At 33.5% G+C, this 26,990-nt stretch overlaps 1 protein-coding gene across 3 annotated transcripts in view; it reads left to right on the top strand.

The window, feature by feature from the left end:
• Positions 1–26,990, top strand: part of ERBB4 (erb-b2 receptor tyrosine kinase 4) — a 1,081,463-nt gene that overhangs the window by 714,867 nt on the left and 339,606 nt on the right. For all 3 annotated transcript variants that reach the window (XM_081261308.1, XM_081261306.1, XM_081261307.1), the window contains one exon: positions 8,520–8,654. In XM_081261308.1, the coding sequence (XP_081117434.1) occupies positions 8,520–8,654 (135 nt within the window). The remainder of the gene's footprint in view (positions 1–8,519; positions 8,655–26,990) is intronic.

Genomic DNA, 26,990 nt, shown 5'->3' with positions numbered 1-26,990 from the left:
CTTCTAGATATGAATACAGTGTAGATGAATATGTATTGTCACCAGAAGCCACGTGTCCATAGCAGCTCTATTTATAATTATCCAAATGTGGAAAGGATCCAAATGTTGAAATGACAAAGCATATGCAACAATGAAAATGAATAACATAGATGAATTTCACAAAAGTTATGTTGAACAAAAGGAGCCAGACACCAAGGAATACATTATCTATGTAAAATACAAAAATAGGCAGCAGGGTCTCAGTCAAGGGTTTTAAGAGGGAGTGACATGAGGAGGAAATATGTGAAAAGCTTTTATGGCCTGAGTATGTTCTAATTCGTGACCTGAATGTTTACAACAAAGTGTGTCTAGTTTGTAAAAGCTAATTGATACATGTGCATCTATCTCTAATATATGAAATACATCATACATATCTGTATATATGTATATATATACATGTATACATATATGTATAATACTTCAACAAAAATGTTTAGGAAAAAAACCCTTTATATTTGTTCAAGTCACAGATTTATGTGTCATGAATATCCAATAAATCCAGATTCCTTTTAAATTAGTATGACAGAGATTACTAGTTGTCTCCCAATATTCTCATGAATATAATTTTCTTGTGGAAATTTGCAGGAATCTTTATTAAGGGATGACATGTACTCATCTTCTATTCTTTTCCTCTTTCAAAATTCCCTTTATCTTTTGCATGGTTTTGCCATTTGGATCCTCCTCTTATATTAAAGATGGCAGAGAAACAAGTAAAATTAACCCTGCCTCTGATGATTGTGGATTTTCCACAATGGCTGGAATCACTTAGACACAATTATATATGCAAGAAAAATAAAACCATATTTTAAAACCATAGTCTAATATAGGATTGAGTAACATGATGTGAAATTAAATAGAGAAAAAAAATATAACCCTTGTTTATGCTAATCAGTAAACAAATATTAAAACAGTTATCAAGCATAAAGTACAATAAAATTAACAACTATGTGAGAGATACTGAGTACATATTCTCCCATTACAGAGTTGTGCAAACTGAGCTTCATAAAAGTAGACAATATCATATATTTAGAAAGTCAAAACTAGATTTTGAACTTGCTTTTATCCAGTTGACTAGATTCAGTATTATTGCTTTTATATTTCAAAGCCCTTATCTTGAGGTTGCATCCCTTCTCTTTCTCTCTCCATTCCCCTACTGGAGTATCAAACTAGCTATAATATAGAATATGTCAGGACTTTAATATGAAAGGTGGATTTGTAGGCAGAATAGATTAGATGCAAAAGTTACATCTGCCATAAGACAATAGAATCTGAATTAAGGGGTATCAGTGGATATAAAAAGAAACACGATGACGAATGTTCCTTAGAGGCTCATGACTGATTTGATGCAGAAATGAAGAAACTAATGACATATCTTAAATTTTACTTTTATAACATTTTATTCTGATTTTAACTGGAATTAGGATATGCAAGGAGAAGGCAAGTTTGTGAAAAAAATTTTAAAAGAAGAATATTGGACATGCTGGTGTATACATTGACATACATATTGAGACTAAAGAATAATGTGAGATGGAAATCCTAAATTCATAATTTAAAGACTACTAAAACACACACTTTAATTTTATTTGTTTATTTATTTTGCATAGGTTATCAATGAGTTTAAATAGTTTACTTCTATCTTAAAGTATAGGAAGAATTAATACATAGATACCTTCATAAATTTATTCGATATGTTAAATGATTTATAATGTAAACATTAGTGCATAGCACTAACATGCTATCATTAGGTTTTAACAAATGTTAGTCATCTTCTAAAGATGCTATCATTATCATCATATTCATCAAAAACATTTGAATTTCTATCATGTGGTTGACACTTTCTTTGGCACTGGGAACACAAAGATGTTTGTCATTGTTTTTATTCTTGAAGGTCCTATGGTAAGATAAGAGAGACAAGTCTAGTACCCAAAATAATTAATAGAAGGTAAGGTAGAATTTGCTGTATGTCAGATGTCGGTTCAGATAATGTATGTTGCAGAAGCAAGAGGAGGGGTAACCCAAGAACTAAAAAATGGCTACAGCAGACAGTGGAACCAGGACTCTAAGCTGAAACAACTCAAGCTGAGTTGTAGTGGACCCTGAAGTATGTATTAATGAGCTGGGACACTGTGGCAAGCATTACCAACTCCAACTGAAATCAAGATTTCTTTTTTTAAATAATTTTCTCTCTTAAGCTGATTTTCAGCCCATGGGTCTAATAATTTCTTCTTGAAGTTGCCTTGTTCTGATAAAAAAGGAAAAAAAAAAACCCTGTCCATTGCTACATACCAACACTTGTTATTTGAATACATGAGCTTTTGACTCTGATCATCCAGCTGAAATACAGAGGTTGCATCACTCATTTACATTATCACCCTCTACCCCTCCCAATACAAATGTGACATTTCAATTTTGCACACTTCAACTCTCCTTAAATCATCTGTATAAAAACTTCAAAGCTTGATTGATGATGAATGAGCCATTGTCTCCTCAAGCACCGGGTTCTCATTAGCCTTTAGAGTCTCAGCTTATTAATAATGAACCTTGAGGGCTGACCCAGTGGGGTAGCAGCAATTCATTGTGCTCCCAGCTGAAAGGTCTGAGTTGGGAAAGATACAGGAATCTCTGGACCAAGTCCATTCCCAAGATGATGTATTGAGTATCACAGGTGGATGATGTGATCTATATTACTTCTGTATCATTATCTGCCAACAGACTTGTGTGGCTTCAGGTGATGATAGTGAGAAAGATATATTGCTTTATGTCTAAGAATGTTCCTGTAACTGCTTCCTATACCTTTATCTTGAAAATAGGCTTTTGCCACTTTCTATTTTAACTTCTGGGTTGTGCCCTTTGGCTTAGGTAATATAAGTCAGATACATACATTATTTAAATACCCTCTCCATAATTACACAAGTGTTTTTAACATTTATTTATTTTTATTATCATTTGAACACTAAGGTTGACTTGGAGATACATTCATGAAAAGGAAGACTTTTAGATATGTAGTCAGAGATTAATGTTAAGTATTTTATTTCTACTTATTAGGTTTTTCTTATATCATTGTGGTTGGTTGATGTGTGAGCTAAAGTGAAATGTTTCTCTTATAACAAATCATAAGACTAAAGTATCATATGATTACCTGCATTTACGATTATGATCTTTATTTTGGAAAAACATGTTCAATCTTACTAGATGTTACAAATTATGCATGGGGTCAAAGCAATTGTATCAACTTCTTAAATCTACTAAGGAGGTCACATTAATCTGTATTTTCAGCAAGAATGTCACATCATTATAAAGCCACTTCCTACAGGAGAGAGAAAAATATTATTCAGTATTTTGTCACACTTTCTTTTAAAAGCATATATTTGCAAAATGCCAATGATTCTGTTAATGGGCATTCATTCCTACCTTAATCATAATAACTAGTACTTGAAAAAAAATGAAGAGAACAAAAGAAATCATCTAAATAACACAAACATTCCCTTCATTAGATTTATGCAAATGGGAATCAAGGAAAGAAGTGGTCTATGGCCAACCTTTGAGGATTGGAAGGCTAAGACACAAATACTTTATGTTCTCTTTTAGGTGTCATATTAGCAATTTACACTGTTCTAAAAATTAAATTAAGGAGCCATATGAAGTAGACTTACAGTTCAATATTTAAAAATACTTTTAGGTTTTTGTGCAGCATAAGAGAATAGCATATACTTGGTTATTTGTACCAGTTTGGGAAATTTGGTCTGGAATAGCTCAAAATCATTATTATTCAGCTGGTGACTAATAATTGAGTTTGGTGCATAATGTAGGTTTGGAAAAAAATAATGAAAATTTCTAAATGTGCCTCATAAATAAAAACATGTTGTCAACAGTAATTCTGAACTATATCAGTTGTAAGTATTTTATATAATAAAAGCTATTTCCCTTTCAGCTTATAAGAACTATATTTTATGCTCAAAATACATATACATTTTAAATTAAACAACTATTTGCTGTATCTCCTTGTGCCTTGTATACTACTAGAAACTGGGAATACAGCTTTGAACAAAACAGAAATAAGCCTTACCTTAATGAAACAGACCAGTTAAGATAACCTATAGAGCATTCATGGGAAAAGGTAACTTTCATTTAGTCAGTATATAATTAAAATTAGGAACTATAGCAGAAGTTAACTTATTAATGTGGCAACAAACCCCATGGTACAGTTTTCCCCCAAGTGCATCTAATAAGTATTCATTGGGTAACTATTGCCTAGGTTTGATGAAACAGCGATGGAAAATATTTCTTGCCTTCATGAAACTTAGTTTAATTATAGTTCAGTTATAAATAGTGTGTTATATATAAGTTAAATTTGTCATAGTGGAGACTAATGTGGATTACAATTTACTTTAAACATAAAAAGATTCATGGCATATTTTACTCACTTTCATGCATTAATCTGGTAGGAAATGTTTGAGACACAAACATATTTAAGTGTTTAATGGAATTTTTCAGTAATGAAATGATACTTTTTAACAGAATGTCATATCTAATGTATCTTACCATATTTAAGCATGACATTTATTAAGAAGAGGCATCTCTGTTTTGTGAACTTGCCGGAAATATTTTTATATAATATGATATAATATGATAAGAAAACCCATAGCAGTTTTTTTCTACCAATTGATTAAATGACCAAGAATCTATTTATGTCTCTCTTAATTTTCTTGGATATATTTTCTACCGTGGAAGTGAAATACAATAGAATGAGATTACATTGAGCTCATTCACTTTTTCAACATCCTTTTTTATTTTGATTCTTTGATTCTTTGAGCTCTTCCAAGTTTTATGCATTTTTGAGTACCAGTCAAATTTATGCCACATTTGCCTATGTTTTTCAGGATTGGAAATTTTCTCTTTTGTTCTGGACTTAAAATTTAATTATTAGTTACTTTATTTCATGTTATTGGGAGGGAAAGTGTTCATATAGCAAGGGTGATTCCTTCTAATACACCTTTAACAAAACTTATGAAAGCAACTCATCTTGTGTGTTTAGATAGAGCTAAATATAGGGAGATAGCTTACTGCTATTTTATGGAATAAATATCTTACAAAGCATTTCTCTTTATTAACTCTATTCTTTAAAAATACAGTCCAATCTCCTTAGTTAACCAAGGCATAAGAGACATTAGACATCTCTTCCATCAAGTAAATGGTGTATATCTCTAAGAACTTTCTTACTACCCAGAATCTATTCCCTAAAATTTTCTTAGTCCAGAAATAAACCTAATAAAATATTTTCTCACCAAATTATTAACATTTTGAAATTTTTTAAAGTTATCAAATTAAAGAAAAATTTTAAATGTATAATTGCAATTGTAACATAATTTCTTGAGAAATATTTACATTATCAAGTTAATCAGAAGAGAATGAAAGATTAAAGTGTACATTAAAACTCTTCTGTGAATGTCAATGCAAATATACATTCTTTGTGTAGTTTTTGACATTCAAAAGCAGAATAGGATGTATACCAAAAAGATAAAAGACTACTGGCCAGGGGGGGATACACAGATACACAAATAAATTATCTAATGTTAAATGTTAGAAATTTATAAACGTTCCAAACCAGAATTGCTAGCAGATGCTGGTTTTTGGATTTGTGATGCAAGAAGTATGATCTACATTGATCATGGTTATATCATGATTATACCTCAATTTGAAATTTTACATGTAAGATTATACTTAAAGCATTATCATCTCTTTTCCAAATCTCTTTTCCAAGTATAAGCCAAGCATTTTCACAGAATATGTCTAAGAGACAAATGTCAGCAATGCTAACAGATTAATATTGTTGAAGAAAGGGATTTGATAAGATTAGTATTCAGTATAATATAATTTTTTTAAATTTTTTGATAGGATGTTGGAGATGGATCCTGTGTTTCTTCAGCATGAATAATTTGAATTAAAATGTGACTCCTGAAAAATACAGATATTTTATAATGTTTGAGCTATTACCTTTCTCTTTATGTTTTTTAAAAGTAAAATGTTTCCAAATGTAGACTGAAAAATAGCCATCATTTCCTGGATAGCAGTCAGGATCTCCTTTCTTTATCACCTAATGAAGAATTATTCCTAGAGCTGGAGAGCGTCACCTAATGTCTCATGAGAAAGCTATTAGTATGAGATCGTCAGACTTCTTAGATGGAAGCTTAATGCCAACATTAATGTAGAAATCCATTTTCACAATTTTCTTTAGGTTTTACATCTCCCATCTGCTTTGATGAAAGTTGTATGGTTAGGTCACGAAAAATAATGAACTGAGTTTTAGAAGTAGAAAGATGATCTAATTTCTTTTTGTTTCTTTTTTTCACCTCTCCTGAGAAAATGGAAGCAATAGTCAGTGAAAGGATTGATGATGAGAACAGGTCTGATTTTAAATGTGGAAAGCTCTGCGAGATCAACATTAATCTCGTGGGTTTTAAACATGCAATGTTGGAAGACACTTTGGATGTGCCCACCAATCTTGCTTCCACAAGCACTCATCTGTAGTGCCAGATATTCCATTCATTCTTTTATCTCCCTCTTTGTTTAAGGTGACTTTTAAAAATTTGGCTTGGTGTACTACACAAATGAGATGATTTCATCTGTGCTACCATGGGAGACAGAGTTGGTTGCCTTCCCAATATTCATATCTCTCTCCTTCCTCACTAACACCCCTACTAGTTTTGTTTTGTTTTGTTTTTTTCCTAATTGTAATATGGCCCTACAATGTTGCTTCCTCATCTCTTGTGAAATAGTCATAGTACATTGTTCTGGCCAATAAAATGCAGATATAGTCCTTAAAAAGAGCATCTTTTCCCAATATAGAATGTCAGAATTTCACTAGGAGAAAATCTCTTCTGTCTTCATCCTGCCTTCACTTCAAATCAGATATCTTTAATGCAGCAGCCATTTTGTGCCTAGAATGAATAAAACCAACATGCAGGGTGGCAGAGCAGGAAGTTGGCAGCGAGGAGTAGCTAAACTAATATCTACAATCACCACCTTAAGGTTTCTTATTCTGTAAGAAAATATAATTTGTATCTGTATAACCTACAGTTTTCATTTTAAGTTGAAACTGACCACTCAATGGACTGATGCATGATTATTCTAAAATATATTTTCTTGCAAAAGGAGGAGGAAATGAGGTAAATATTAGGCAGGAAGATGCTATTCATATTTACAGACAATTTTGTAAAAAAATAAGAAAATTTTCAGAGGGAATATTTTATTTTATTTTATTTTTCTGAATGACTTTAGCTATCTGGAAAAGAATTTATGTATGTGATAATCAGACATTATTCACAGGGAACAAGTTAATTAAACCCAGTTTTGAAATAATCAAGTAGAACTTGGCTTTAGTGTATTTTATCCAATGGTCATGCCCATGTTCCAAAGTATCGAAGAGTTTTTTCTTTTCTTTTTCTTTTTTTTATGATGCAGATGGACACAATACATTTATTTTTATTCATTTCTTTTATTTTTTTTAAAAGAGAGAGAATCTTTTTTGTAGATGGACACAACACAATGCCTTTATTTTTATGTGGTGCTGAGAATCGAACCTGGATGGCACCTGTACTAGGCGAGTGCTCTACCGCTGAGCCACAATCCCAGCCCTATTCATTCATTTTTATGTGGTGCTACAAATTGAACCCAGTGCCTCACATGTACTAGGCAAATGCTCTACCACTGAGCTATAATCCCAGCCCAATATCAAAGAGTTTTCTTTTTAGCAGATATTGCTTTATGTTATTCCTAATGAATAATTAACAATTCTATTCACTCAGTTTGAGATGACAAAGAGCATAGTTGTGATAGAAGCATTAATTTTAACTTCCATGTCAGACTAATTACTTACCAACTGACTCCAGGCAATGTCATATTTACTGAAAAAGCCTCTTGGAACAAACGTTTAATGATTTGCATGAAAAGTCTTGAGATGGTTCACATTCTATGGCATTGGTATAGCATTTTGTGGAAATTTATTTTAAAGACTAAACTGACATAAACTTTCACATGATAAGACAAGAAAGTTCCAATTCAATAATTGGTGTTTAATTTGTACTCTGGAATATTATATTCTCATTGAAATAATAATAAATTGCCACTCATTGTTTACTATATAATATTAAACCAAACTAGCAGATTGTGAAATATTATAGACAATACTAGTCCAATTGCAGGGAGCAGAAAATTAGGGAAGAAACTAATAATATATATGTCAACATGTTGAAAGTGTTTCTCTTTCAATGTTAGGATTCAGTGGTTATTGTTTTTGTCTGCACTTTTCAATCTTTTCACGTTTCTGCAAATGTGATGCAGTGAAACATGTTAAGCTATCTTGGTGATTAACAGTGTAGCTCTAATTCAGCATTGAAAATAATGTGAGTAAACTATATTTATTGACTACTTTTTCATCAACAAGCAATTTACCAACAACTTTGTTTGTTTATTCACTGCAGAAATTCTAAATGGTGGAGTCTACGTAGACCAGAACAAATTTCTTTGTTACGCAGACACCATTCATTGGCAAGATATTGTTAGAAATCCATGGCCTTCCAATTTGACTCTCGTATCAACAAACGGAAGCTCAGGATGTGAGTACCATTATCTCTTTTATGTCTCAAAATGTTCTTTTATGTGACGTGAAAATGATCAACTTATTTTTATCATGCCATTAATAATATTTTGAACTTGGATTGTATTGATTGAAATATTCATTTATATATCGCAGAACAAATGGCCAGCCAACCTTTTAATTCTAATTTTAAAAATCTTCAATTGTGGAATGATGGTTTCCCTTCACAAACTCTCATTCTCTTACAATGGTTCCTTATTGCCCAATCTGAAACACTGAATCTTATTTCCAGTGTCCAAACATGGGCGTCATTGTCCACAAACTTAAGGCTAATGTCTAACTACTGCTTTAACTTTTATGACTCTCCCTACTGGGCAAAAGGTAGTAGAACAAAAATTTACCTTCCTATTTACTATATGTTTTTTGACCAAAATTAAAAATTAGAAAAATAAAAACTAGTGAATATTTAGAATTCCTAAGCCATCGTTTATCCCTAAAGCTATCATGTTAATATTTTATGATAATTTCACACAGTCTAAATATAGATATAAATAGTTTTCATCTAAAAGAAATGTATTTACATTCTGGGTTTTGTCTTTAGATTAATAAATTTTCTTATTCCTCATTTGTAAATGTATATTGTTTAGACCACAGAGGATTTATCAGATTTAAACTATATAATAAGTCTAAATCATAGGTAAGTAACATTTGAACTGTCATTAAAACCTTTGAAAATTATTCTCTTTGAAATCTATTTCATTTTCATAATGTAGACTGTTGTTCACACATTTATTATTACTGACATTTGAATGAGAACAGAAACTTTATCAAGAAATAACCTGGGTTTTAAATTTCTCAGCTATTATTATATATTCCCCATCTGAAATTATAACTGTCTCCACATAGTTAAATAATTATTTGCCATACTACTGATTATGTTATGATGCTTTTGCAGGAAATCAGACTCCAAGGGACAATTATTAAATTTTATGATGGACCTAATAATATAATGTGGAAATATGAATATAGTTGATCAAAACTGACAGCTCTGTTTTTAATAAATGGCTAAAACCTTTTCTGAAAAAGTAGAGTAACATAATTTTCTTGTCACCTTTAATCAGAAATTTGTATAAGATTCTGTCTTTCCAGTATTCAAGTTCCCGACTATGTAAAATACATGTGAATAAAAAATTGCATCTCCTTGCACTAACAATGCAAATGATGCACTTTAGGAAGGGCTTCTGTTTTCAGTCTGCTCATACTATGGTAGGCATTATATTGGAGAGGGAGGTGAGCATAAGGTTTTGATAAGAGGAAAGGTCCATGGACTCCTCTTCGTTCATCAGAATGACTTGCCTGTAAGGCATGAATGAGAGCAGGCAAGAATAAAGCTTGAGACAAAAGCCAAAAGGGAAATGTTCCCACCAGCCTTACAGATTTGGAGCAGGAAAGGTCTGAGGGGTTTACTGCACTTTCACAGATGGTATCTCTTTGTGTTGTTCTTTTTTGGGGGGGCTAATTTGGATGGTTGTGCCTATAATTAGGCAGTTGTGGCTGCACTTGTTTTTGCATACAAATAATTGCAGGTGCAAAAATTATGAATGCAGAGTGAGTTCTTAACCAGTGGTCCTTTGCAAATTAATCACCAATTGTTACCAAAGTTTTATTGCTTACATAGTGGTTCTGTTTGCTGACACATCATATGTAATGCATGACACCATACTGATAGTAATGAATTGGCTATACTTTAAATATTGGCTTTATCCTGCTAAAGGAAATAAGCCATTCACAAAAAGGCAAATACTGTAAAATTCCACTTACGTGAAATATTTTGAGTAGTGAAACTTAAACAGAATGTAGAATGGTCATTTTTTTTAGAGCCTGGAGGTAAGGGTAAATGTAGTGGCTCTTGAATGGGTATATAGTTCCAGTTTTGCTAGATTAGAAAGTTCTTGAGATCAGTTGCATGAGACTATAACTTCTAACATCAATGAACTATACACATAAAAATGATTGAGATGACATTTTTTATCCTATCCTTTTTTCTTACTACAATTATGAGTAAATAGAAACATTACCCCATTGAAGTTCAAGCTCTCTTAAATTATAGGCACAACCCTTTTAGGAGTTATAGACCTCCTGGTTAGGAGCTTCTGTGCTTATTTTCTCTTCTTGCTTCCAATCCTGGTCAATTCACCTGAAAAAAAGTTTGCATTTGTTAGATTTCACTCTGTCCAGTGATATGACCCTGTCTAAAACATTGCCACTGTGATTAATATAAGGTCAAGTCTAAACAAACCCCAATGGCTTAGAGTTTTCAGCCAATTCCTGCCTATTATTCAACTCTGTGGATTGAAATCACAGTTTCTTTGTGTTTCCCTTTGTCTAACCTTTGCCAGATAGTCATGCTTTAAGTCATTCATCAGGTGCCATCTCCTTTCAGAAGCATTCCTTACTCCAGGCTAGATTAGGTATATTTTTTTTTTCCTTGAGGCCCCTTAATGACCCAAGATAAAAACTGGCATTTGGTCTTTCATTTTGAAATGGAAACACCTTGTGAACAAGGCTGGATTTATCATTTTTTTCTCTGTCATAGCACATATCAGATAGATAACATGTTTACTGAAGAAATCAATAAATGAAAGAAATAAGTTCATATTTTAATTCATTGGTGTTGTAGTTACAGAATACTTAAGACGGGTCATTTATGAGGGATAATTCTAGAGGCTGAGAAGTCCATCTGCTAAAGGCTAGTCTCAACTCCAAAATGGTCCCAGAAATGGCTCCATCATACAGAAGGGAGGAGTGCTATTTCTCATAGGGCATATGGTAGCATTAATCCATGAGAGCAGAGCCCCTATCACCTTCTACCAGGCCCCACCTCTGAATAATGTTATTTTAGGGATTAAGTTTCATCATGAGCTTGGAGAAGGACAAAAATATTCAAACCATAGCAGTTTATAAATAGGAAAGATATATGAATCCATTTTTTTATCCATCACATACATAAAAAAGAATGAGTCAGAAATAAATCCAGAGATGCTACAAAACTACTTTTGGTCTTTTTCAATAAATAGCAATATATATCTATGTACTTAATTTAATTTATATTGATATAAGCTACAAAGTTTCTATCATATATATGTTCTATTTATATTATAATCTATATATGTAATAATTATCAAGTGAAATATATGTGCTTAATTTTCCTTTGGCATTTAAAAAAGGGACATTAATGTGTTATACTTGAGAATATCTTCAGATCATACAATTTTACCACAAAGAATTTGAGAATAGTTGAGTATTAAGCCATATTGCAAAGTATTTCTTTATATATGCTTTTTGTACAGAACTAATTGTTATATAAAAAAAAAATTTAAGAACAACCTGACTTTTTGTTGACTATTATTTGGAGTATAATTGAAACAATGAAGAAAACATTTGAAGTATCTACAAAAACAATTTGAAATTACACTATTTCTTCAAAAATATGTGATTTAGGAATAATAACCAAGTTGTATTTTCCAGAATTTACTTGATCCAAACTTCAGGAGAGTGAGGGAGATGAGTATATTTGTTTTAATTTTATATTTCCAAACAACCCTAGACACATTATGATGCTACATTCTAACATTCTTATATATGTCCATAAATATGGCTTAATAAATAAACTAAACCTTCAAAGAGTAGTCATCATACAGTGAATGATGTTTCATTTACCTGGAACACTGTAATAACAACCTCTGTTACCACGAGAATATCAAAAGGATGAAAATAAGTTGCCCTCTAAAAATTAAGCAAATGGAATTTATCAGAACATTCATATGGGAAAACAGACAATGATATTTCTCAATGGAGAATATTGTATAGTTAGGAGAATGGATTTGGGACCTAAACTGCCTCCTTTGAAACCTGACATTGCTGCTGACTTGCTCTTTGACCTTGGGAAAGACATTTGTGCTCCCAGTACCTCAATTTCCTCATCTATAGTGGGAGAAGGTGAAGAGCTGAGCTGAGTGCTGAGCTGCCAAACAATGGAGTGGTCAGCAATGAAGATTTTAACCCTTAATGTGATAGCATAGGCAAGAGGCTAAACCAGAGACACCACCTCCTCCTCCTGAGTCTTGTCCTCTGGAGGACATTTCAACCAAAGTGCAAAAGGAAGGCCTCTGTGAAAGTCCTTGATAAAGAGGCCGTTGGAAAGGATCTCCTGCACAGGAATGTGGCTCTGTATGAGAATGTGGCTGGTCATGGACCCCAGAATCCTTGTCTTCAACTCCCTTTAGAGAGCAAGATACACTGCATGTGCACCAAGTCTGGTTACCATGGGGAGGCCCACTAGAGTAAGTCTTGGCCATTCCCAGCCTCAAAAGTCAATGCTTTGGGGCAGGAGCTTTTATAGCCACTTCATAGTGTTGTAAGGAGCAATACAATGAGTTAATACATGTCAAAGTCAGAGACTGGTTTCTTAGAGTAAAGGGGTAAAAGGCCTTCTGATTATTTTATATTCTTATGAATTGACTACGTATAAACAGAAATGTTGTTAGAATATAACAGTTTTGTTTCTAATACATATTGATTAATTTACATTGTATGTTTCTGACTTAGGAGCTTTATCTCACCAATGCACAGAGAGGAACATACCTTAGATGTTCCAGGTTCCATAGGCCTTTTATCTGGATTTCATGGAATGCACCACACATCTAAACTGCTTTCTCAAGCCAAATACCAACCAGTGACTAAGATGGGATAGGGAATTGGCATATTCATATTCACAAGCACTATTCCAGGACTGATCATTTGTTTAAAACAGACTTTCTGCCCACATTAAAATCATTGGTTTTCAAAAATGTGCTTTTATTTTAATAACTTGAACATATGTTAAACTTGCCCCATCCTAACTAATCTAAAATTGAACTTTTGTTACTCCTTCAATATTAAAATATTTACATAAACAGAAATACTTTTCTAAGTTTGGACTTCTGTAGTAAAGTTTTTAAAAAATAGCAACAAGATGGACCCACAGTGCCTTTCAGTACAGCTTCAGCTTTTGTGTCTTATACATATCCAATTTTATGTAAATGTATAAAAATGGAATCAAATCACTTGCTGTTTTTAAAATATTTTCTAATATAAAGCCTTAAATTAGGGAAATACAAAATTTGAAAAACTTTGGTGAAAGGATAAATGAATCTAAAAGGTACATTTTTGTAAAGACCTATAAAATAGATTCTTCATAAACTTGATTTAATAAAACAGTTGTATATGAAAGCAACTACAATTATTCTAAACCAAAATTAGCAAACAGAACCAGCAAAATTGAGGAATGTGTTTTTTAAACAACATATTAAGTCTCTTTTTAATGCTCTTCATGAGAAAGTAAGAACTTATATTCAACCCATACCAGACAGAGCCCTCATTGCTACATTTGTAGAATGAAGACTGCTAGGTCAGCCAAAATTCACCCTGTGAATAAACTTTCATTTAAGGCCATTGCAAGCAGTAAGCTCAATGCACCTGCTTTTCTCCTCCCTCAGTTCATGGAGATGAAAGTGCATTATTTCATTTTTCGAACAAATTTTTTCAAGACAAATTCGTATCTTGATCATATGTAATAGTTTTTTCTCAATTAACTTTTTCATCAAATAGTATATTTATATATAAATTTAAAGTGTAATCCCTGTTATTTAGAAAGTGATGGGCTATTTCTCAGCAATAATAAGATTCATCTTCAGGAGATAGAACACAAGACTGTCTCATACTGTGAACCTTTCTGAGCTCAGCTTAGCCCTCATATTGGTCATGCGTTTCATGCTATATCAATGCAAATAATTGTTATATATGACTATATACAGGTAAGCATCAAAATTAATGCAACTACATACAATAAATGCATAAAAATAAGCCTTTTACCTAAATGTATATGCACACATATATTCACATATTGGTTTCAAAATCTTGTGATTATCAATTAGTTTCCACTTCCCTTTTAAAAATAACTCACCTATCATCTATGAGAAATCCCACAGCCTCCTTATTCTGGCCTTACCTTCTTACTTGTGATAAGAAGGTAAGCCTTTCCTACCAATGTCTCCAGTTGTTTCACACTGTGGTAGGCTCTCCCTCAACTGTTCTAGGACCTTCTGTACCCAATTCTTTTAAAATACAAATGAGAATAATTATTAACATAAATTTGTTAATAATAACAATGGCTCTTTGAGCCCAAGTGTTCCTGCTTGTCTCTTTCAGGTAAAGTTAGCTCTGACTATGGAAGCCCCTGTGACTGTTTTAAGACCTTAAGGACCAACTCCTTTCTTTTCTTTTAGGTCGTTCTCCACTTTTGAATCCAAGGTTCATTTTGTGTTCACTTTTTGAATTATTGGAAACATTAATTTGTTACATGAAGAATTGTTCACCAGCACAGAGTATGTCCTGGTTCCCTTAGATGAGTCTCTTTGGTGCATTTCCTATAGCACGGTCTCTTTAGTCTTAAATTACACTTTGTGTCAGTATTGTGCTAGTAAATGATTAGTAACTACTCTCCATTGAATAGGAGGGAAAAGCCCCCAATTTGTAGTTGATTGATTTCCATAGTAAACATCTTAACTTCATCCCTGTGTAGATATCTGTGTAGATTTTGGAAGAGATGCCCATATAACACATTGTATATATGATAGTTCCACCACAAAGGTCCAAGAGGTATTAATCAACTTAATCATAAAAATAATTGTAAAATAGAAAGCTAATAGAACCTAATTATAATTTAATATTGAGTAAGGGTTATAGTTTAGCAAGCGGGTCTAAAAATTCCAGGAAATCAGAGAATTGGACCTATAGACATTAGGCATTTCTAAATATCAATAGCTTGATAGAGGTAATGTAATACTAAGCCCAGTCCATTTGCTTATCATTTCTATGATGATCCAAAGAGAAGATTTGGCCTATGCACAAACATGGTATGAACTGTGACTATAGCACCTCATGTCTTATGCGCAATTGCTGAATAGAACACACACACACACACACACACACTTTGAGAAATAAAACCTCTTTAGGAACAGGGAAGTTTAGCTCAAAATTTATAAAGGAAAAATATCTGACTCTTCAGGGTCATATTCTGCTAACATTTTTCATTTTAACTATTAAATGGTATACTTAGCCTCTACATGAATGTTAACTTTTGCATTCAAGGTTTCCTTAAGAATGATGAGTAAACTTTGTTTCTGTTTTATAAAAAAAAATCTTATAGAAATAGGCCCTTTCAAAATAACAAAAATTTCTGCTCAAAGATTCAACTCCTCTGTACCCCTGAACATATTGTTCCAGCTCTTAAAATGGAATGTTTGCACTTTCAAATATTTTTAAATTCAGTTTCCACCCAAGAAACATTAAATCTTCTTCATGACCACATGTTGTTGGAAGAGAAATGATTTTTACATAAAAAGACCAGTAGGGATGCTGTCTAGCGTGATGGTGTATTATCACAGAAGGACAAGGTTCCTTATGTCCTCAGGTAACTACTGGCAATTAACACTTCCAAACTTGGGGATGCACCAGAATCTACTCCTAAAGATTCTGCCTGAATGAATTTTGGTTAGGGGTGAAAATCTGACTGTCCTCAAAATTCTCTTATTGATTATAGGGACAGATGTAAGGAACACTGGCCTAGAGTAGGATTTCTGTGCTGGTAAACTGATTAGCAAAGCCTATTACTAAGCACAAAGTGTGGGCCATATTCTGATTTGGAACATCTGGACTTGCAACAAATGAGCCAACTGCCAAATCTGTGATTCTTTTTCAATAATGTGTACTGTTGTTATGTGAAATATCTTTGTCACTAATTTAAAAAATAACAATAGCATGCCTTTCAATGCCTGTGAGGACCCAGGCCTAGTCTATCACACATACTTTAGGAACTCTCTCTCTCATTCTCAAATACTGTAAGGTAGTTATTAGGAGCCCCATTTGGGGTCACTAAGAACCTCAGCAGTTTGCAGTTTCTAGAAATAGCACTGTGCTCACGTCCAGGGAAAGGAGAAGCATATAGACTTTTTGAAATAGTGGCTTTCTGAGGCTCATTTGTTCATGTGAGGACAGCCTTTAGATTTTATTATTTCTCTAAAATTTAACATAAATTTCAATAAGCCTTTTCATTAATAAAAGTGAATTTTAATTGAAAAATATATATGATGACTCAACTAAAAGTCACTGATATTATGAAAAATATTTTTGCACTGTTACAGAGTAGACTAAGCAATAAAAAAATCAGCTTTTCTTTGATGTAGAAACTCCTATTTTATTTTGTTTTAATATGAGCTTCTAAAAGAACCGGAGATTTTTGGAACTTAGTGATTCTTATTACATTTCCTTATCCTGAACAACTCTATTTTTAATATTTCCTTTAATACTAAATATAAAATAGAATTAACTTTGCTTTGAACATGTTTTAACGGCAAAATATTTTGTGTCATAAAATATAAAATGAGGGACATCAATGTGGTTTGCATTAAGAAACATCTAGTAATATTCCATTTAAAAAAAATACGCTTATATACAGCTTTAAATCATCCTGTTATATGAGGATTTGGAAAGAATCCTAAGCCTGAAAGAGGTTGAAATGCTAGATTAATAAAACTGAGTTACATTTAACCAAAGCAAGAAATAGCTTTCCTGAATAATATTGCATATTGATTCAGTTACTTAGTATGTATCTAATTAATGTTAGAGTGTTTTACAAAGCACACCATAGTTGATTTTTTAAAAAATATAAAGCCTTGGTTGTATATTCAGAGTTGGAGACAACAATATAAATTGAATGACAATTACATGACTCCTCAGGACTACCCTCTTCTGTTTCTCTCTGATTTGTTTTCTGTGTAATGGGCAAGAGTGATTATGCGTCTGTCCTGCTTTGTAACCATCACTCACAGATTTTGTTACCATGCACCATTTCATCAATTGTTTACTAGTGAAAATGGCTTCATAGAACTCAGTTTCCCAATTAAGTAGTATTTAAAGATTACTATTTCCCCTTTTTCCCCTCTAATTCCTTATCACTTGAAGAAAGCTAGGAGGCAAAAGGAAGGTGATTACATATAAGTGAAAATTAGTATAGACATTCAAGTTTCCCTTTTTATGTGTGTCCCCCTCGGTTATTGGTGTCCTCTTATTGAACTACAGTTATTTCAAGATGTGCAGCAAAGGTGGGGGAGAGATGGCTGTTTTCTTGGGGTGAGGGTCATGGGTGTGGTATCTCTAGCAAGAGCTGGGGGTACAATGAAGATAGGGATCAAGCTGCTAACCCACTTAGCAATCTTTCAAGCCTAGATGGTTGCAAGCAGCTGTACACACCTTCAATTTAATTCTTTGCTGCCTGGCAAGAACAAATTATGTTCTATTTAGAGGTGATTCTTTTTCCAATTGTAGGTGCTCTTTTAAGTAGGGAAGAAAAAATGGAGAGGAAATTATGCAGTGACATTTCTCTTAAAGTTCTCCTTAAAATACAAGTAAGGGGAATATATAAAAGAAATGAAAAAGCTTGAATAAAAAATTGCACAAAGGAAAAGCCATCTCAAAAGTAGGTCCTCTGATCAACCATTTTTATTCTCCTCGCCCTTTCACATTTTATTCAACAAAGATTTTGATCTAGGTTGTTTTTTCAAAAATATTTTCTGTAGAATCAATTCAAACTCTATACTTAAGAAGTACAGTATAGCATTCAACTAGTTACCTAAATCATGTGCCAAAGTATGTTTTCCAGAATAAAGAAATTGACTTTGCTAAGAAAACTCCAGTGATAAATCTATAAGTTTTTAAAGGCAATGCAGTGTTGAATAAGCATCACTTCAACCTTTTCAAATTTCATTATGCCGCATAATTTTAAATATCACATTTTATTGAAAAGACTTGCTATTTATTTTAAGTCAAATAAGTGTCTAAGAGTACTTTTAGTTGTTTACTTGACAGTTATCTGTCTGCTTTGGTTCTGTAGAGGAAGATAAATTATGAATCATGAAGTTTTATCACATTCTTATGAAAGAGTAAATCAAAACAAAACAAAACAAAACATTACTTCATGTTTCATAATAGATGTATCAAGAGATGTAAATAATAGATGTAGATAATAGAACAGTAAGAGTGCAACACTGTTGAATACTTTTTAAATATGCAAATGAGTAACTATAAAGACAAAAATTAGACATCACTGTTTGTCTCTCTGGTCCTTATCTTCCCTACCAAAACAGTTTACCTGACCCTGTTCCAAGGCAAAGCTCCTGAGTCTTCATCTCTGCTCAGTGACTCCTCTATTTTTACCTTGAAGGGTAGCCTAGCGACTGAGAGCAAGCTCTGCATTCAGCTTGAGCCAAATACGTGGGTCTCTGACTGCAATTTTGCTTTATTCCTCTGTTCCTCATTTTTCTCACATGAGAGTGAATTGGGAAAATGATAAAAATATTTTTTAAAAGTGCCTGCCTCATTAGAACTGATCCACAAATATTAGCTTTCATTATTTTTAGTATTTATAAATGAAATCTGTTCCTCCTATAAAAATATCACTATTCTGTGTCCTACCCTAAATATTATTCTGACTTTTCTCAACTTCCCATCATCATTGATAACCACCAGCTTCTTCTTGAGCAGAGGGAGTGAGGTGGCTTCTCTAAGGTTCCCACCATCTACCTGTGGCACCTTCCACCCTGCCCATTGTCATTGGATAAACTCTGCTCATTCATCACATGCATTGAAGATTTTGACATGAAACCCCAGATCATCTTTCAAATGCTATATAAGTCATTTCCTAAGTGATTTGAATAAGTGTCTCATTCAATATTCTTGCCTAAGGGTTTCCTAGCTTTCAAAAATCTAATGAACTGCAGTATTTGCACTAACTCCAACAGAAACCAGGTCTTACTGTGACAATGAGCTAATTTTCCTGTGTGTGTTATAACCTGTTTTGGATGTTCTTTCCTTCTTTATCCCAAATGACTGCACCATTGCTGCATCTTTTTAGCAAAAATTAGATATTTGGTTGAGTTGGTTAAGGGTGTGAATTCTAGAGCTAATATGCATGGGCTCCAATCCCAGGTTCATCACTTATTTGGGTAATCTTGTGAAAGTTATTAAACATATCTGGCCTCATTTTCACAATCTGTAGTAGGATTCCCTTCAAAGGATGCCATGAGAAATAAATTTCTTAGAACCATGCTGTGCACATAACAAATTTTCAATATTTCTGAGCTATGACTGATACTTTAATATTGTATTTATTCTATTTGAAGGGCTTTCATGTTGGATGATTACAAGGCAAAAATATTTTTTCAGAAAACAAAAAAACTAGGGCTGAATGATAGGTAGTTGGACTGATATTTAGTCATAAATAGTTTGCAATAGAATACAATGAATGTATATTGTATATGTAGTGATTTGCACATCATATCTCTTTTTTTCTGTAAATGATAATTTAATTTCAAAATTAGTCTACTTGTATATCTAGAAGAAATTCCACTGAAATAGCTCGTTGATGGACTTGGGTTATAAAAATATATTATAAATCCATTATCCTTGAAATTTGGTTTTTGTGTATGAACTTCAAAGGTGAATTAATAAAAACATTCTACACCAAGACATTTTTGGTTTATTATTTACTGTAATTTCTTTTGGGTCACTTTCTTTTAGCCTCCATCAGTGTTAAAATCACATTTTCATTCCTCAGGCTTACAATGGCATTTTAGAAATGCACCCCTATTTGTTAATGTGGGTTACTTTTATTTAAGTGTGAAAACTTGGAGAGATACACTTGCACACAAATGAGAGGGGGAGGAAGTGGAGGGAGGAGAAAGAGAAAGGGAAGGAGAGAAAAAAAAAGGAAGTCACACAAGATGAGACTTCTGGATGCCATACCTCAAAAGAGTTTGTATAATATAGTACTGTAGAGCTTCTACCTAATCTTTTCCAATTTGCTACCCATTTTTCTTTGTTATCTGTCTCAGTGATGTCTCATCTCTGCAACTAGCTGGTACAGGCTAGCAATCTGTAACAAAAACTCAGTCTCAATCTCAGATATAATAAAAAAAGGGAGGCTCCAAGATTAATGGCCCCAGCCATCGTTATAAAGTCCCAAACCACAGACATTATAAGACCTTTCGAAATTTACTCAGGGTTGAAGAAGCTGTTGTTAGTGTGATGGTGTGAAAAATATGGGCCTCTTAGTAGAAGAAATGTTGCTTTATTCAATCTGAGGAGTCTACTGTGTTTTGAGTACGTGGAGAAGAAATGGCTCTTTCCTTTAAAGAACTTGTAATCATTTCGTCCACTTCAGTTTCCTCATGATAACATCCACTTTTTATTAATTCATAGAGGAGAGGAGATATGTCTATCCTTGGGTCTGTCAGGTGGAAAGTGGATGAAAATAGACAACCTGTGGAGACTGTCCTATACATGGGGTTTAGCCGTTTCTTTATGCTCATGGGGGAAATGGAGCTAGTACATTGCTCCTCAAGAACTGCAGACTGAGAAGGACAAAGATAACAAATAGGAATATTTACAATTTTTCTTCCTCACCTTCTCGAACATTCTGTCTCCCTAATCCTTTCATCCCATCAAACTATCCTGCATCCTACACACACACACACACACACACGCACACACACACACACAAACACAAATTATACCTAGGTTATTAGGCACATTCAGGTTGCATAACAAGTGGGGAGAAAATTATTTATACCAGAGAGCCAAATGGAATAAAAAATATATTTGGAGAGAATGTCTGAATTCATCACTCACATAATGATACAATGGGTTTACTAGTAGAAAGGGGGAGTTTCATGACAGGAGAGCAGGAAGAGAGACAGTTTGGGGTTGGAGAGGTGGTGAGTGACAGACTTCAGAGAAGAAGATTACAGCTGTTGCCATAGGCAATGCTTTGGATCCCATTTAATGTCCCTTTGAAAGGAGTAAATTTCTGTGGTTTATGTTTTGCCTGTTAAGCCACATTTCTCTAGTGTGACACCACTCTCAGAAAATGGACATGTGGGTGGTTACGGCTGCTCAAGGATCCATTAAAATTGACTAGCAATCTTACAGACAAAGGCGATGGAGTAAGCCGAGACCCCAGCTTGATGAACAGCTATCTATTCATCTAAAGGTTGGCTCCATCCTGGGCATTGTCTCCCTCTCTCGAACATACCTTGAAATTCACCCCCTGTGCCCTTTCTTTCCCTTCATGTGCACCTACTTGGAGTTTGCAAGACAGTAAAGTTCCAGTCGCAGAGTGAGTATCACTGGATGAATTCTAAGTCTTATTCTTGCTGAGGCTGGGGCTCTTTGTGCTTTTTCAAAGCAGGCAAATACCTTTGCTTATCCACTTATCCTAATTTGCCAAGCTGCCAAAGCCCCTACTTCCTTCCTGCCTTTCTATTACTTGACCTATAGTACCCTACTTATCATTTCAAGCTATCGTAAATATTTCTGTATATGTGATGTATCTGCCATATCATTTCTTCTTAATCTCTCCATCTATTTATTTCTCTGTGCTTTCCTATAATATTTTTATATACAGTGTTGTGGTGGAAGGAGAAGGGAGCTAACATTGACTTATGCTATTAGTTGCCAGAGTTTTATGTTATTCCACTTAATGATATCTATCCCATGTATGATGTAGGTGCCATCAGCTGTTTTATTAATTAGGAAAGTCAGCTCTTACATAGTTCTTTGTTCAGATCCCAACAATGATAAATAATGGAGACTAAAGTTATATTTAAAAAATGATTTCAAAGCTGCCTTTTACTACTTTTTACCAGCACTTAGTAAAATTTTGTATTTTCTACTTTTTACCAGCACTTGCTTCTCTAAGTGTTTCATTTATGAAGACTTAGAAAAGCAGTTGACAATTTTGAAATTGGTTACGCACTCAATAGTATTTTGACAATTTTAGTTTCTCTAAACTGTGGTCTCTAATTTCCTATCACATTCTCCTTTGGAAATACATGCCAAATACTAAAATGTGTTTATATTTAATTGACATTTATTTTAGACCCATTTACTGCTGTGCTTTAATAAACAAGTAGTAGAATCAAAGTAATTGCCAATTAGAAATGAAAAAAAATGGGCTAGAACAAACATTTTTGACTAGAGAGCATGCTATGCATAAAGAAGGGCTGACATACTATAAAGGACAATTCTCTGGCTCCACTTAAAAAGTTATTTCCATTTTCTTACTTTTGGAATAAGGCAAGTAATGAATGCACTTATGTTGCAAATTCAATGAGATGTGTAAAACACATAAGCCACTGTGCAGAATGTGTCTGACAAATATGAGACTATACAGTGAGGGAGACAAGGTGGATAGTGTTGCCTAGATGGCATAGTGCAGGGTGGTGCTGGCCTAAAGCGAACACTTCAATACAAAGAACAAAAGCAAAAATAGTGAGAGAAGTTAATTAACCTGCCTAAGGAATAACACACTCAATAGCAGAGTGATAATTGAAATTCTGACATGTCTCATCCAGACAGACTTTGTGTATACGTGTGTATCTGTTGGTATTTATGTGAATTATTGATTAGAAACACAAATTCAGGGATTTTCATTGATGCTATTGAACTTAACATTTTTAGTTTTGGTTCATCATCTCATCTATCAAGTCCCCTTAAAGTCTGAATACTATCCTGCTTAAGAACATTTGCTACCCCCTTTCAAGTTTATGTAATTTGCAAATATGGTAAGCATATTTCAAATGTTTTATCCAACTTGGTGATGAAAAGGTCAAATATGATAGATGTGTACAGAGACCTCTGGCACTCAGCTGGAGCCAGTACATCAATCCTTTCATCACCTGTTCTGATATATGTGACACTCATCTCCATTCTTTACAGCTACCCCAGATCCCATCAGTGCTTTCAAGGAGGATATAATGAAAGACATGGTCAAATTATTATATCCAAATCATCTTCAACAAACTATGAATCTTCTGAAAAAATAGGCATGAAATTAGAAACATTTTCTTAATTTTTATTTAAAAATATGTATTCTCCAGCAAAAACACCTTGTAATACAAAATAGCTCATTGAATTGTGGAATGTCTATATGATAGAGGGTAAATCTACTGAAAGAAATGAAAATCACATTGGCTTAATGTGCCTGAAAAATGTTTAAGATAAAATGTTAAGTGGAAATAAATCACAAAATTAGGTATTATTTTAAAACAATACATACTTTAAAAACAAAAAAAAATAGTGCAAAGGTTATGAATAATTTTTATTTTATATTTTTCTGAATTTTGATATGGTATAAGATCACTATGATTATATTGAGAAGATATGTAAAGGAGCCAGAGAGGAAGCTAAGACATCAGGTAGGTTATTGCATCAATCTAAGCAAGACATGATTGTGGTTTATCATGATGAAAATGAAGCAGATAGTGAGAAATGATTGAATACTACACACATTTTGAAGTTAAAGACAATTGGATATATTAATGAATTTAGATCCAAGTTGTGAAATTAAAAAAAAAAAGGAGCTAAGGATAACTCCAAATATTTGGCCTGAGCTTTTGGAAGGATTGAGCTTCTGTTGACTGAGATGGTAAAGTCTTTATAGGGATAATGTTGTGATGGGGTGGGAAGACCAATGATTCAATTTTGGACATAAAAATGTTCAAATGCCTATAATCATGCAGGTGGAGAAATTCTGTGAGCAGATGGGAGCACAAGCTTGCATCCCACATTGTCTGGGCTATAGATACAAATTTTGTAGGATGTTAGGGTTGTACAAGAATTAAATGAGTTAATGTAGGTGAAATGCTTACAATATCCCACCACATATGGCTGAACAGGTTGCAAATTTAAACCTGTAAGGGGTATCATGTAGACAGATTATACTCTGAAGGATGCCCCTGGATGCTCTTAGCAGCCCCTGGAGTGTTCATAGTAAGTATTATTATTATTGCTGCTGTTGATTGCAAGCAGCAGACACATTTTAATGTATTCAATAAGTCTGCTGGTAGGGTACTTCAATTTGTTCAGATTTCGTATCTATAGTGCAGAAATGCATTTGACATCAATTGAAGCTAAATCCATTCTATAGTAGGTTAGATTCTTATATTCTACCTTGTACTAACAGTTATAAAATGAAAGTTAATGCTTGTTAATTGCTTGATTTGTTATAAAAATTTGACATCATATATATATATATATGTGTGTGTGTGTGTGTGTGTGTGTGTGTGTGTATCCCCCCCCCAGGAAAAACTTTGTTTTTTCTTCTAGTTTTTAGTCACTTCATGTTATTAATAGCATGACTTTCCTAAAAGTATTTGGATCCTTTAATATTATTCTCACTGAAGTTCATTTCTATTGGTTGTAGTAACTTAAAGGAATTTCAATGTGTGTTGGGAGGAGTATAGTATAACTAGGATAGTAATATCATGGATCTTTGCATTCATTCAGAAATCTTATTCCGTTAATCTGTTCATGTCTATTTTGTCTTTGCCATAATATTCATTAGATTACTTTTATTAGTGATTCTTAGGATCACAGGAGTCTACAGATAAAATCAATGATCAACAATCTTCAGTTCTAAGTATATTATTATCAATTTTGGTTTTGTCTGTGGAATTTGTGTTGATCTGGCTATTCCACTTGAAACTACACATGACAATAGACCCTAAGCTTAACATGCTAATAGAGTAATTGGTTGCCTCTATTCATGATTTGAGAGGTTTGGGACAATGGCACAGATTTTTCCACCTTATTCTACCTGGGCCATTCTTCTACTCCTGGGATTTCTGCCATTTTTATTTCTCCTTGGGATTCATCTGTATGTCCAGATGGGCTTAGGAAGAATGACAATTTACAGAGGGCTTAGTCCCTTCCAACCTTTGCACATCTCTGTGCCACAGTAACTGGTCTGTCCATTAGCTATCCCTTCTGAAGCTCTATCTGAGGTGGTGCTGGGGAAGATATTGTGTACTCTGGCAGTTATTGAATCACAGTAGGGATTTGGGACCCTGTGGTAGGATGAATAGAAGTGTTGCAGACTAAATTTGATATACTTCACACTCTGCTCAAAATATGTCTTCATCATATGAGTACATATGCTTTTCTAAATCCTTGTACCATTGATTGCTTGACTGAATAACATGATGGTATCTTTAGAATAATGTAGTTTAACAGGGTCCACAATACCTATTTTTGTTTCAGTATAGTAACTACTTAAAATATTTTGAATTATTAAACCTTTATCAATTGTATAATGAGATGAAAATTTCCAACAATATATTTTTTTTTAAAAAGTTAACTTTATCTTCCAAAGCAAGTGAAAATACCTGCTCATATTTTTCTGACAATCAAAATGTATAAAAGTTAAAGTTTCTATTCAATAATAAACTTTCAAAGTAAGAGGAAAGATAGGAAAATTGAATTGAGACTGAAAGAAAAAGTAAAGTCAATTTACATAACAAAATTGGGGGATGAATAAACACAGGACAATGGGGACTGTCAGGGAGGAACAAGGGAACTGTGAACATCTGATACAGAAGAGCAACTCCACATTACAATAATGTCATTAACTACTACTAATATCATTGCTGGGACCCTATTGAGATTATATGAGTGGTTTACAATAATTTAAATTTGAGTAAAATCTATGTATTTCTGAGTGTTGTTGAGTAAAAAAGTACAATTTGATAGAAATTTGTCCAAAAATTAAGGAGTAAACACTGGGATGTGAGAGACTGTTAGATCTCAACACTAAGTCTGAGAGTTTGACTACTCAGCATCTGATCACATCTAACACTTGAATATTGTTTCAAGATGTAGCCAGGGTGCTAACCAAGTTTTGAATGATATGTCAAGTCATAATCTCTTTACACTCTCTCATTTTGGATCTACCAGCATCAGGAATCCCTCACACTGTTTTTTAAAAAATGTGGATTCTGTACTTCACCCAGTACTATAAAACTAGCATCTTGCACAGGCCACTCAAGTGTCAATACTAACTTTTGGGAACCATGACACAAAACCATTGTCTATACTGCCAGTCAAATCATATCATTTCAATGCCCAAAAACCTTGGCCAACTTCATAACACCTGTGCGGAGTGAACTCCAAACTTCATAGGAGGCTTCCAGCTCCCATTGTAAACTCAAACCCCAGCTGCTATGAGTCCTGCAAATTGTCCTCAAGAGACTGTAAACTATATATTATGGTGGCAAAGAGCTGTGCTCATCCAGGCCTTTGTGTCACTGCTTGGGTTAATCCTTCAGCCTGGAAAACTCTTTCTTCTCTCCTGGACAAAGCGGGCATCATATCTGCTTGAAATATCCACCCTTCTGTAGAGTCTATCTCAATTCCTTCCTCT

Source organism: Spermophilus citellus (genome assembly GCF_964194105.1).
Source record: "Spermophilus citellus genome assembly, chromosome: 11".
Taxonomy (NCBI): domain Eukaryota; kingdom Metazoa; phylum Chordata; class Mammalia; order Rodentia; family Sciuridae; genus Spermophilus; species Spermophilus citellus.
The sequence above is the reverse complement of the archived record's forward strand: the minus strand, read 5'-3'. Positions and strand labels throughout refer to the sequence as shown.